At 46.7% G+C, this 13593-nt stretch overlaps 1 protein-coding gene across 3 annotated transcripts in view; it reads left to right on the top strand.

Moving 5' to 3' along the window:
- The first annotated feature begins 1658 nt into the window (after window positions 1-1658).
- Window positions 1659-13593, top strand: part of nhsl3 (NHS like 3) — a 29814-nt gene continuing 17879 nt past the window's right edge. The window contains exons 1-2 of one of the 3 annotated variants that reach the window (XM_076149756.1): window positions 1659-1748; window positions 2532-2867. In XM_076149756.1, the coding sequence (XP_076005871.1) occupies window positions 2639-2867 (229 nt within the window). In that variant the 5' untranslated portion in view covers window positions 1659-1748; window positions 2532-2638. Of the gene's footprint in view, window positions 1749-2531; window positions 2868-9789; window positions 10333-13593 lie in introns of those variants that run through there. The other 2 variants (XM_076149758.1, XM_076149757.1) reach the window with 2 other exon arrangements.

The following is a 13593-nucleotide window of genomic DNA, read 5'->3' as shown; positions in this document are numbered from 1 at the left end:
TCAGACTGCTTACCGCTTACAGCAAACACACACACACACACACACACACACACATACACACACATATGTATGGAGCGTCTGTTTTCCATTGTATTGTCATGGAGACGTTAAAACATTTCAGTGTGTTCGGCGTAAGTGAGCTGAGCCGTGACTCATTCCGACCCCTCCCAGCACGCCCACACACACGAGCAGCACGCACAAGCCCACACACACACAACTACACTAGATCATCAATTTATGCCACCTCAAAGCTCATTAACCCTTTCAAACCCACTGTGACCCTGCCTCCACATTTTCACTTAAAGATGTTTCCGATTTCCTTCATCTGTCTTCTTCTATTGGATCGCGTACGGAAGTTTAGTCACTTCTACCCAGAAATGTGACTTTGTGCTGAATCAGGCGACACGTAGCACTCGATGATGAGACTTGGCGCTTCAGCTCTGGGTTTGAGTCCCCTGTGCGGCCGTGTTCACTCCTCCCATCCGTATTCTGACGAGGAGGCGGCCAATCCATGAAGTCTGCAGCCAATATGAGAAGCATGAAGTCACCTACAGTCAGGAAGTGAATCCTCTAAACCCCTGAAAGATATTTGCAGCTGCATGTTTCTGGGTCACGTGGTAACAAGCTGACCAATCACATCCTAAATGACGCCTGTCATTGGATGAAGCTTAACGAGGGGTCTTGCGGCTAATTGTTTTGTGACCAGCTGTGTCTCAATCTGTCCCTTCACCTCCTCCTCCTCCTCCTCCTCCTCCTCCAGTGGGTCTAATCTACATTTAAACCAGATGAGCCAGTCCCACCACTCACACACACATTTTTATGGACTCCACCCACTGTCTGACAAGTGTCTCCCTCTCACACACACACACACACACACACAGTGATGTCAGCGTTTCTCGTCCCCACCGCAGTAGGTGCAATTTAAACCCTTGCCGCTCAGTGGAAGAAGTGGGCAGAGCTAACGAAGGCCAGTGAGCATTCCTGGACGAGACTGAAAGCTTTCTGGGCCCCTGGTGACTCACCCTACCTGTCTGCCTAATTGTGTGCTGATACATGTGAGTGTGTGTGTGTGTGTGTGTCTGTCGTGTTTAACAAGGGGTGTCGGGTTTCCACCTGGTCGCACAGTGACAGGAAGGAGACACTCCCTCTTATCTGGAGGAGAGGTAGCTGAACATTTTCACCTTTACCAGGCCAACATTCACCACCGGACTGAACCTTTTGCCCTTTGACCTCCTTCTAGAGTTCATGTTTACACCTCAAGAGGGCGAGTTTGCCCCTGGCCCCTCTGTGAAAGCTGCATTGAAGTGATTTCATTGGCTTGGCGTTTTGGATTGGCTGGTGTGTGTTCTCTCTTTGCTGCCATGATGTTGCCTGACCCTGGGGTTCCCCTCCTGAGGGAGACAACTGCACCTGATCCCCGGGCAAAGGAGGGCGAGGACAAAGGGGCGAAAGCCGGAGCGAAGGTTTGACGGCGAGGCTCAACGTGGAATCTGGGCTGTTTGGAAGGCGAGGAGAGGCGAACGGAGCTGGAATGATGTGGCCAGCTCCTAACAGCACTGTGAGAGGTGGGAGGAGAGGCTGGCTCTCAGGCGGAGGGAGGGAGGGACTGACTGTTCAGAGAGCATGGAGCTTCATTCACACTGCTTGACCCACACACACACACACACACAAACACACACATTCAGCAGGCTGTTCTCAGGCTGAGAGAGGAGAGGAGAGCCGAGGAGAGGACGCAGCATGATCGCTCAGTAAGTCCTGTTCTGCCTGTAGAGACTTTGTGGTGTTCTGTAAAACAAGGAAAGTGTTATATGTGTGTGTATGTGTGAGTGTATATGTGTGTGTGTGTGTGTCTGAGAGAGAGAGATGTGTGTGGCTGATGAGAAGTATTTGAAGGTATTTTGTTCATGTTAAGTTTACACACTTTCCATTGTCGTTTGAGTCTAATTGAGCTTTTTGCTTTGTGTTCACGCACATAAAACAAGACCAACGCATTTCCACTGATGTGAACCACATGTCTCCCACTCTCTCTCCCTCTCTCTCTCTCTCTCTCTCTGTCTGACACACACACACACACACACACATACACACACACTGCAGTGGTCCAGTTCTTCTCCCTGGGGCTTCTTCTCAGCATACAAAAAAATGAGAGATTATAAAAAGGGAGCATTGAGGGCGGACAAGGGAAAGGAAAACTTTCCGTAGGACAGTGTGGGCGTGCAGATGGACTCTGGGACTTTATCCTTGTGTAATTGTTTCTACTTATGTATCCGCGTGTTTGTTTGAACAGGAACAGTGCAGCTTAAGATCATTTCAGCGAGTAAAACTGCAAACTGCAAACAAGAACACGTCCATTTACAAGGACCCTAGAAAGAGAGAGGAAACAAAGAAGGACAAGAAAAGAAAGTAGAAAGACTTAGAAGCTGCCGCAGCACAAGAGAAGTGACTCAACAAAATACTGTCTCTCTCTCTCTCTCTCTCTCTCTCTCTCTCTCTCTCTCTCTCTGACCTGGCTGATCTGGTTGTTGTCCCAGGTGGTGACACGCAGGACAAACACAGACGCTGAGCGAGGACGCGGGTCTGACCCCAACTCCGGGCGCGGACAGCGGGGCCCTCGTCTCCCAGGGGCCCGACCTCCAGCATGTCTCGGAGGAGGTCCACGGGCGACCTGGTGCCCAGGGACGTCACTGAGATCTTAGCCAGGGAGGCGAGAGTCCAGCGCGGGCAGAGGAGGCCGGGCAGCTCCCTGGGACAGGCGCTCAGCTGGTTAAAGGGCCGCAAGAAGAAGAACGTCGCAAATGGACCCAACCGAGTTGCCGTGGGTGCCCCGGAGGTCAAATTGGGATTTCCAAACGAGGAGCCGGCTAAAGGTGAGCATTTTTTTTAACTAAATGTACGAACCCTGCCACAGCGCCACTCACTCACAGTCTGGATTATTGGCCTCATGTCGGGAACCCGGAAGTCTCCTTTTCCTGTTCATATCGATTATATTTATTGCAGACCCATCAAATCTGGAATCTGCTCGGGCTTCAGTGATTCATGCGTGGCGGAGTCAAAAGAAAACCACACAGTTCATACTGGAAAAACCTGGAAATGCGTTTGTGTTCCAGAAAAGTTACCATGGTTACCTACACTCCCTAAGCACATTCTGAAAAGATCATAGCAGGAAATCAGGCCTGGTGTCAGTGAGTTTGCTGCCCTTTGGGAGGTTTGCTACAGGTTCTTCTTTTATGGTGGAGCCTCGTCTGTTTGCTTCTTTGAATCAAGCAATGACTATTTAGAGTCTCTCCAAACCAGTTTGGAACCAGAGAACCAAACACCCAGCAGGGCCTGAGGGTCCAGATCCAGAAGTGACCTTTAGTAATGTTTACTGCAGGACTGGAATCTTGGCAAATCTCTTACATTCCCTTATTAAATTTGATTTCAGGCTTTTATCTCTTATCAGAATTGATTCATTAGTTGTTTTTCCTTTTTCCTCTGCTTGTTAGCGTTCGTTCTTCTCTGCCGTGTGTCTCATTTTGGTTTGTCGTCAAGTACGTTTCATTAGTTTGGAACCGTGAACAACAACAAACTGTTCTAACAGACACGCTTGTTCTCTTACTCCCCCACATGAATCACTGTGTTTTTGTCTCACCTGTGTGTGTGTGTTTGTGTGTGTGTGTGTGTGTGTTCGCTTGTGAGTTTTCTCAGCTCTTTGTGTTTCACACAGAGTCATTAGTTCGCTGCAGCTGGGTTGTTTGTTCTTCAGCTGGGTTCACATCCACAGTTTGCCACAAATCACAAACCCAAATTTTGAAAAAGTTGACAAAAGTCACATCGAATTGATTTTGACAGTGTTTCCATGAACGCACATTTGCCAGCTGGTTCCACACTACACACTCGTAAACAGCAGGTGGCGCCACTGAATATAAGGGGGAGGAGTTGCGGCTTGCGTTAAATACAAAGCGACCTAACTCTGTAGGAATTAATAACAATTACTTCCTCAAATCTTTCTTATTTGATCCGAATTGGCCAGACGAACGCAAACTAGAGCGACAACGGGCGATTACAGCTGCTTACGACGGCCGCAGTACGTTTGGAATCAGCCATTAATTCCAGACACGTTTGAGGACACGGTCCAGCCCTTGAGATACAAAACAACGTTACTGTTTTCCAAATTCAATCTTTACCGTATCCATAGCGACCCCTGACCTGCGCTGACTTTCCGGGCCTCCTGCTGGTTTTTGTACGTGCAGCGTTCGTTCACTGGGTTCACGTTCGTGCCGTGATCGCACAGTGACCGCCGGTTATGACTTATAGAGTTTCTTCACATATAACACACACACTATTTGATGTGCTGAATTCCTGGGAGGAGAGCATCAGATCTGTGTGTGTGTGTGTGTGTGTGTGTGTGTGTGTGTGTGTGTGTGTGTGTGTGTGTACGACGGCCTGGTTGCCAGATTGGGTCGAGAGTTATGTGATGGAGAGGAGAGATTACAACGAATCACAAAGCCCCATTCAGCCTTGAGAGGACTCTTACGGAACACTCTCTCAATGCTTTTTTAATGAGAGCACACACACCCACACACAGGCACACATGCACACAGTCACACACACACCTCTGTCCTCATCTTGTTGCCGTCTCTTTGCCTTTTCATTACTGCATATTACTGTTTTTGATTTGCTCCTCTGATTGCTTTATACTGTCAATTCAGCACAACCGCGGGTGTGTTTGTCTTCAGCGCTTGTTATTATGTAATCAGTGTGTGTGACATCTCATGCGCTGTGTGTAAGTGTGTGTGTGCCAGTGTGTGTGTGTGTGAGACCCAGTGCTAGCCTGTATCAGAGGCTATCTGTGTTTGTGCGTTCGTAGCATATTGCCAGGCTTAGGACGGCGCCGGCCCAGCAGCAGCGCTCATTACATCACCTACACACACACACACACACACACACAGAGGAACAGACATACACAGAGAAACACACACACACACACACAAAAGCACACAGAGCCCCTGCAACTACCTGCTTTGTCCAGCATGGCTCATCTTCAGCTTACTGCCTGTTTCAGCAGTGAGGTCATTTTGCACAATTGCTGGGATTCCACATCTCTGTGGTCTGTGTGTGTGTGTTCACTGTGTCGCTGCTTGGGTGCAACCGTGTGTGTGTGTGCGCGTGCATGTGTGTGTGTGTGTGTTTGAGAGAGAGCAAATTTTTTATTGTGTCACAATTGCATGCTTTGTGAAGCTGCAAGCCTCAGTTTCTTTTATTGGTTGTGTTTGTGTTTGTGTGTGTGTGCCAGTGAGTTGTGTAGATCCATGACACCATTACACAGACTACATAACGTAGCAGTGTAATAGAACTGTAAACAACCTTTGCGATATTAAAGTCCACAACTCAGGGCTCCTTTACTACAGTCTGACAGGATGGAGAGGGCGAGCGGAGGGAAAGAAAGGACGAGTGTGAATGTTTCATACTGCCTCACAATGCCCTCTGCACACATTATCCACTGCACACACACACACCCACACACACTTTGATGAGTGAGGTAATTTTACCTGGGTAAACAGACACCACCTACCCTCATCCATCACCACATGCCTAAAGCCGCAGCGGAGAGGTAAACGTCTCCCAGGCGACGGCGCTGAGAGGTACCTGTCGCTACAGCAACGGCAGCCGTGAGGTAACAAAAGCGTCTGGCTGTGATGTCAGAGGGGATCTGAGCGAGAAGTGATTCTTCCCCGAGATCACGTGTGGCTGAGGCCTTAAGAGCGTTAAGGTTTGTCCTGCATGCGGCGTTTTCAAACTGCGTTACGTGTATCATCGGTGGTACGCGCTACTTTTTCCCTTGTGGTACAGCAGAGAATCAAAACAACAGAACCCCCGGCCCATCTCTGAGGTTGTTCATAGCTTATTATAGCACAGTTTTACCATAGTTTAGTAAAAGTACATCATCGCACAATACACACCCACGAGAATGTGTACACTGTGTGTCCTGTAAGGGGTCGTTAGGGTGACACGCGATCGGCTTTCAAAACGCACAGGGGTTTTTTCCAGTCTTATTGTTTACGGAATGAGAGCTAATGGGTTGTTTCGTGGAACGTGGAGCGCGTTTGATGTGGGGGTAAAACAGCTGGAAGACATCGGCGTGGGACAGAGGGAGTGGGAGTCTGTATACATGAGAATATACAACTGATGTGACGTTGGTGTGTGTGTGTGTGTGTGTATGTGTGTGTGTGTGTGTGTGTGTGTGTGTGTGGCTTCTGTTGCGTAACATGCAGTGAATGGATAGACTCTTTGAAAGTGCATACAAAGACATAAATGCTTTGTGGCTGCGGACGGCGATCTGCAAATTAGGGAAACTGACCTCCGTGACATCACAAAGGTCACTTCCTGTTAGGCTATTATGGCGACCTTTATGTATTTGATGTGGACACTCATAGAGTCTGAGTGAGAAGACATGAAAATCAAAGCAACTCTGCTAAAGAAAATCGTATGAGTGGCTTTATTATTAAAATGTAAGGTTTTGCAACAACAGGAAGTAACCCTCGTGATGTCATTAGAGCCAGTTTCCCTGACTCAGCACAATGCCCGCTGCAGGCCACAGAACCCTTCACTAAGTCGTTTGTCTCAGGTGGCATCGTGCTCGCCTCGATGGAGCCATGGAATTCTGCCAGAGGTTTGTGTTGTGATAATGACACTGGGCCACAAGAGGGAGACACTGGCAGATGTTGGCGTAGTTCATTGTCTCTCATGGAGGAAAACAAAATCAACTTCAATCGACACCATAATCACTCACTCCAACAGTTTAGTTTCTAATGATTAGTGACAACCCCACTCTTGAGAACACACACACACACACACACTTAGAAAGGTAGATTCTCTAATCCTGTCTTGAGTTCTCTGCATGATGGTCACCCTGACAACCACCTTCCCTGCCTGACGACTATTCCCTGACAACGGCATTCCTTTACACCAATGCCCTTTTTATGCGCACGCGCACACACACACACACACACACACACACACACACACACACACACACACGCACACACGCACACGGTTAGCGGATATGCACAGGCGTTTCACACACGTCCTCCTTTGAGTTCCCCACAGCTGTCGAATCCTACAAGCTCGCTCGACAGTGACACACACTTTGATCACTCTCATATTGAAATGTATCTAGGGCATGTTTGGCACAGAGTTTTGCAGCCTACAGGTGAAACTGGGCTCCACACACACACACACACACACACACACACACACACCTAAGTGCACTCTCATAGCTCTTTGACAGTTGCACAAATGTACTGGGTGTGGTTCTGGCGCAGCTACATTAAGAGGCAGCGTCTCTCTCTGTGGCTTTTATTGCGGATCCTTTTACACTCAGCAGCAGGAGACTTGAGTGATGTCATACGCTCGCCTCCTTCTTTCTCCCTCACGATAGAACACATACTACAGAATGAATATACTGTAAGAATTCGCATTTTCAAATTCCAAGCGACTCCTCTCCCTGTTCGGAATCGATTCCTCTCCAAGAAAAACGAGGCGTCGTAAATTCCTCCCTCTTCCTCTCATCTCCCCCACTCAGTAAATCTGCTTTTTATTGGAGGCCTTTTATCTTCCCAATGCATCAGAGGGGCTGGGAATAAGGGAGTAGGGGGTGCATTGAATGAAACATGATCAGGATGACCATGATGAAGAGGGTGGTTTCCTTCTCTGTCCATTCCTTTGCCTCTTGCTCATCACCTCCCTTTCTTCCTCTTTTAGTATCTACTGGTGTGCTGCCAGTCTAACTCTCTTCATACTGTACGTCTCCGTCTGACCTCCTCTGAATGCTCTACCATCAATCCCCAGATTGTTAGAGCAGCGTCAATAGTGATGATTGACGCCAAAGGTCATGACATCATCAGTGTTGTAGTGACCTTGATTAGCCGAGGCAACGCAGCCAAGTCATTATGATATTCAGGAAGTGGGAGATATATATTCCTCAGTAACTGATCAGGGAAAATGGCTGAATGAGGGGATTCAGAAAATAGAGAAAGAGGAAATGAGGAACAAGAAAGCACACAGCGAACACAAACCTCCACCAAGGACAAACTCTCTAACGCTAACCTTTCATAACAGCCAATCTGACTTTTATATAATCTGATTCACTCATTCACCAAAACCTCCCATAGTAACTTTAATGATCTCCCTCTCTTTATTAGTATAGTAGATATGAATGGAAATCCCACTCACACACCAGATCCAGATCCTACCGTTCCAGTTCTTGCTGATCCAGATCCTACTGATCCAGATCTAATGGTAGTGAGTGTTTCGGTTTGAAAGTTGAAAGGTTCCTCTTCATGAAGCAAATATATCAGGGTGCATTCTGGGTAAATCTGTGTAAAATGACCCAGTATCGAGATTACAAAGAATCCAAAGGAGAATTATAAATGCCAGGGTTTAAAAAGAATTTTTTATCATAACTTCTTATGCCCTTTCTTAGTGGTAAACTCCATTATTAATGTTACCAGTTCATGTACAGTTCTGAGGGTTTAAAGGATTAGAACTAAGACCCCTGGACCGCAACCCAACTCTCCACAAAATTTTATGAAAGCGCACCCAACCACACACACACCCACCTACACACACACACACAGAGGTAATGTCTGTAAAGGGATGAAAATGAGAGCGATCATGGCAGAGTGAAGCGACTCAGGCACGCAGGTCAGAGTCTTAGAAAGTCACCTCCTGTTCCTCCTCGTATGGCGACTGTGAGCGCGGTTGCATCAGTAGAACGCTGCATCATCTCTGTCTGTATTCCGCCCATGTGGAGCTGCATCTGTATTCCCTCTAAGCATAGTTGGAATGTTCACATCTGAGGCTTTCATCTGTGTGAGCTGCACTGGCCTGGTTCCTGTTCTTTCCCGTTGGTCTCCGTTGCAATTCCAAAATATGTGTTCCCTTTTCCCCACTTTCGTTAACATACGTATGTCTCTGTACCGGGAAACGTTATCTGGATACTTCCACCCGACTGCTTCAACGTGCTTCCTCGTTATCTGGAACACGTGATTGCATTTCCCTTGAGTGGGTGATCTTCATCCATTTTTAAGCTAATTAGCAGCTTTTTAGCATGAGCTGTTGCAGTGCACCCTTCATGTGATTGTGCCGACTCACAGCAAGTCACAGAGCCCATTCAAAATAACTTTATTAGTGCCAGGGAGCGGAGGTGGGAGGATGACGATGGGTGATATTTTCAGCTCGTGGGTCTATTTTTCCTGTTATTTGGGTTGACAAGATCTCATGTTAATGCCTAAGTCACAAATTGGTGTAATGTTTGTTCCCTCACTTTGCTGCTTATTCCCACTCGTACACACCACTGACGTCATAATCCCTTCTTATCAATAGCTGTGTGTGTGCGTGTGCGTGCGTGAGCTGCATGTGCGTGTGTGTGTGAGATAAGGATCTGTATTTCTCCATTACATCACTGCGTTGACATCCTGCCGTCTATGTTTATTATAGTTTGTAATAAAGACGACTGATGGCTGCTTTCATTATCATTATCATTTTAAACAGAGGAAACAGCAAATCCCCACATTTTAAATGCTATGAGGACCTAATTAAAATGTTTATCCTTGTCATGTCATGAACAATGCAGCAACCTTTTAAGACTGGTGTTTGTTTCAGCTGATGCATCATTTGAGCTCTAGATGAGTATGTGTTTGCTTCCACCTCTGCCCTACATTGTGGATGCTGAGTAGCAGTGAGTGAGGCAGAAAGTGGGAGGGGCACTTGCACACACATTCAGTCACACACACACACACACTGTCTCTCAGTGGTGCGCTTGCGAGTGTGGGATGCTGTCGATGCTTCAGTCTCAGCTCGTACAACAGGACTGAACTGCCGTAAGCGTGTGTGATATTTTTGCATGTCTGGTGTGTGTGTGCGCGTTTGGAAGAGGTGGAGTGTGTGTCTTGTAGGGATGTTGTCAGTGGGTTAACTCAGTGTGTGTGTGTGTGTGTGTGTGTGTGTGTGACCAGGATTGAATCAGCAGGAATGATTTGACCACCGTGACCAAAGAAGGCGTCATTGACTCTGACTCAGGATATGCGTTTGCATGTATGTTCACCCTGAAGAGTGAAGGACTGTGGACCATCTCAGGAGCAGGAAAGGACATACAAATGCCATGAAGCCAGACTATGGGACAGTAGATCCCCTCTAGGGGGGTTCAGGATTGCCCCAAAATGGGAAACAGCATCCACAAGAAGAAGAAGAAGGTCCAGGCGGAGAAAAGCTTCTCCTTCTCCTCGTCCCCAAGCAGGGACAAAACTAAAACCTCCTGGTTGTTTGGACGTCAAAAGAGACTAAAAACAGGTAACATCTGAGGTGTTTGAAGGTGTTTGAAGGTGGGAGACTTGTGTGGTCAAGTCAGCTGTGCTTGCGAGGGTCATGGGTGCGTGTAATGAGTTTGTACTGTAAGCTTTTAAGTTGCAGACTGACAAAATTCTCATGCTGACTTCACATTAGTCAGCTTTGAGGTTTCCTGCTCATTGCACAACTAGGCAGAACAGGCTCAGTGTATGTGTGTGTCCATGTGTGTGTGTGTTTGTGTGTCTTGCGTTCTGCTGCCTTGTTTCCTCTGCTGACGGTGGTGTTTACACTGAAGGCAGAATGTGTGTGTTACCTATCCTCCATAGATCCGCCATAGATCATGTGTTGTGGGTGTGTATGTTGTCGTATGAGCCTGTCTGCGATAAGTGTCCCATGCTGATAACTATCAGCGATAAGTGTCCCTTAAGCAACAAAACCACCATACAAACAGGTTCCTCAAAGACGTGATGACGCTGGAGACATTTGTGGTTAGTCAGAGTTTGTTTTCTCCGTTTCATGTTGTTGATCTTCGGTCTGGACTATTTTTAGCCGGCGTCTTTGTTGTCTTTGTTCGTCTGAGTCGCCGTGGTTGCTGAAGCGATGCTCTGGTGATCGTGCAAAATGATGTTCAAGACTTCAAGGAGTCTGAACTCCCATCTGGTCTCTGACGTTGTTTTTGTCGGTTGCTGCATTCTGGAGATGTTTGGTGTCTGTAGGCCTTCATGGAATCCAACGATGCCTCCAAAAGCTCCTCAACGTGAACTTAGACGTTTACTAAAAGATAAATATGTTCACTGTTGCATTTGATGAGTCATGAGTCAGACGTGGAGTTTTCTCATTTGTGAATGTGTTGACTACTTATTCCACTTCATGTTTTGTCCTCAAACATGACGCTATGCCTCATCCATTGGTCCCTGATGCTGTTGGTTTCCATGGCGACAGTTGACCCTACTGAACCCTATTTGTTAATGGTATGGAGGTATGCATCAGCTGTCACACACACCAGACGTAGTAGTGTAGGAAAGTTCAGCATCAGTGTGTGTGTGTGTGTGTGTGTGTGTGTGTGTGTGTGTGTGTGTGTGTGTGTGTGTGTGTGTGTTTGTGTGTGTGTGTGTAGTTGACCTGTCCTGTTTTTCACTCCTCATTCATGGAGTTTATTCAGAAACTTGGGATGTGAATGCATTCCTGCATTCCAGCCGATTCCCTCACGCATGGGCACTCATCCCCTCACAAACACACACACACACACACACACACACACACACACACACACACACACCCACACACACACACACACACACACACTTTCTCGTAATGTTGACACGAGGTTCTAATCTTGTTTTTAAAGCAAATGTAAGAGCTCTGAAGTAAGACCCAACAGAATGAGAGTAAGGAGGAATGTGAGGTGATGCTGTTCCCTCGTGTTTACTGTATTTATAGTCTGTAAATATAAACGTACCTCCATAGCTAATGGATTAAAGCTATCAGCCACACGACGCACTTCAAGGTCAAGGCTTCTTTTCATCATCATGTGCTCAACTTCCGGACTCCCTGACCACCTCGTTCTACAGGATCCACAGCTGCAGCCACTGACCTGACTTTGACTCATAATAGTCAATTCACTGAGTGTGCACAGGGGTGCTACAGTGGCGGGCAGCAGAAGAGGATAAGCGTGTGTCCAAATGGAGCCTTAAACACAAAGATGCTCGTTCTTTTGCAAATGTTACAATAAACATTGAGGCTGCAGCGGCATTGCTTCGTTCATGGCAAGCTTAAACTCGTGATCTACCTTTTTTCTGGGGCTGTTGCAGATGTTGCAAGTCTCCAGATGTTTCATGTTGCTGTTTCAGCCAAAGTCGTCCTTTGGATCCACGTGTCTTTGGTGTGTGTATGTGTGTTTCTGGACAATCCATCTACTAAAGCGGTATTGCTGTAATCCCTGAATTTATAGACATATTTGTGAAATCACAGTCCTACTCTCCCTTCTCCTTTCATCTCTCCACCCCTGCTTCCTCACGTCTCTCCTTCATCTCTTCCTCCTCCATCTCCTCGGCCTTGGCTGGCTGGCTTGGTTATCTATCATCCTCTAGGATTCCAATTTATTTGCATGTTGAACCGCTGGTATTTCGGCTGTCAGATCTGCAGATCTGAGCCTGTGACTAATGAGAAAGGAGCAGTTTCAAGAAGAGGAAGATGAGATGTGAAACAGGAAGAAGATGACTGTATGGAGAGAACAAAACGAGCAGAGGAACACGCTGTATCATGAGGCTGCCAGCAGTTTTCACATGTAGTCAGCCGTGTACAGTGTGTGATGTTCCCTATTCCATTATCTTGCTGGTTAAGACCTAGAGAAGCCTTTTAAATTGGGTGAGCGGGGCTTTTCTTGGTCTGCTTTAAAGATCCAATTTACTGTGTGTCTCTGAAATGGACTCCCCGCGGAGAGCGTTGGATTAAGAGGAAGATGACTCATCTTCCTCACTATGTCCCCACTGTTCTTTGCTTTTCACGCTAATCGCAAACCATTGCCCGCAATCCAGAAAACCAATGCCCCTAAAGACTCAAACAATGTGCCAATTTTTATGAATTGCTGTGAATGAAAGAGCCATTAAATTGCAAACTTGGCATTAGCCAGCTTGGTATTGTCCAGCTCTGAACCTGACCTTAGAGCATGAATTGGCACTTTCCTTGAGTGGACCGTGAAAGGCAGTAACCAAGGACAAACAAGTATTTCACAACCAGAAAAGTGAATTACTCAACAATCAAAACCTGCAGACAGGCCGGCACAGGGATTCATTTTCAGCTCGGTAGCCCCCTTTCGCAAAAGCACAGGGTTCCACAATGAAGAATAGACTCGTTTTAGCTGTTTAGAGGTACTTTAATCCTTAATTAACTTTAATCTATTTTTTATAAAAATTATTACAATAAGGGGGTCCTAATAATAACAAAAAAAGAAGAAGAAGAAATTGCAATTTCCCCTATGCTCTTGACCCCCTCATAATGTTCAACTATGGCCTCCCTTCCTTAAATCAAGTTGATGAATATTTAACACCCTCTCTACCTTTCCTCTCTGAAATCCTGGACTGGGGTTCATCATTGCTGCATCCTGCCTCCTCATCCTCCTCTCCTTAAATCAGAATTTACGTATCGAAACTGAAGGCAGAGGGCTGAGAGAGACGGAGTGAGTCAAGCGCGCTTCCCTGTCGTTGTAACATTCATCCATTGTTTATTTCTCTTTCGCAAATCTCATTCATTTGTGTCTCTGTG

The sequence above is a fragment of the Genypterus blacodes genome, unplaced genomic scaffold, assembly GCF_046128005.1.
Source record: "Genypterus blacodes isolate CSIRO-AG114 ecotype Tasmania unplaced genomic scaffold, CSIRO-AGI_Gbla_v1 ptg000048l_1, whole genome shotgun sequence".
NCBI classification, from domain to species: domain Eukaryota; kingdom Metazoa; phylum Chordata; class Actinopteri; order Ophidiiformes; family Ophidiidae; genus Genypterus; species Genypterus blacodes.
Note: the sequence above shows the minus strand (reverse complement) of the source record. Positions and strands in the feature narration are given on the sequence as shown.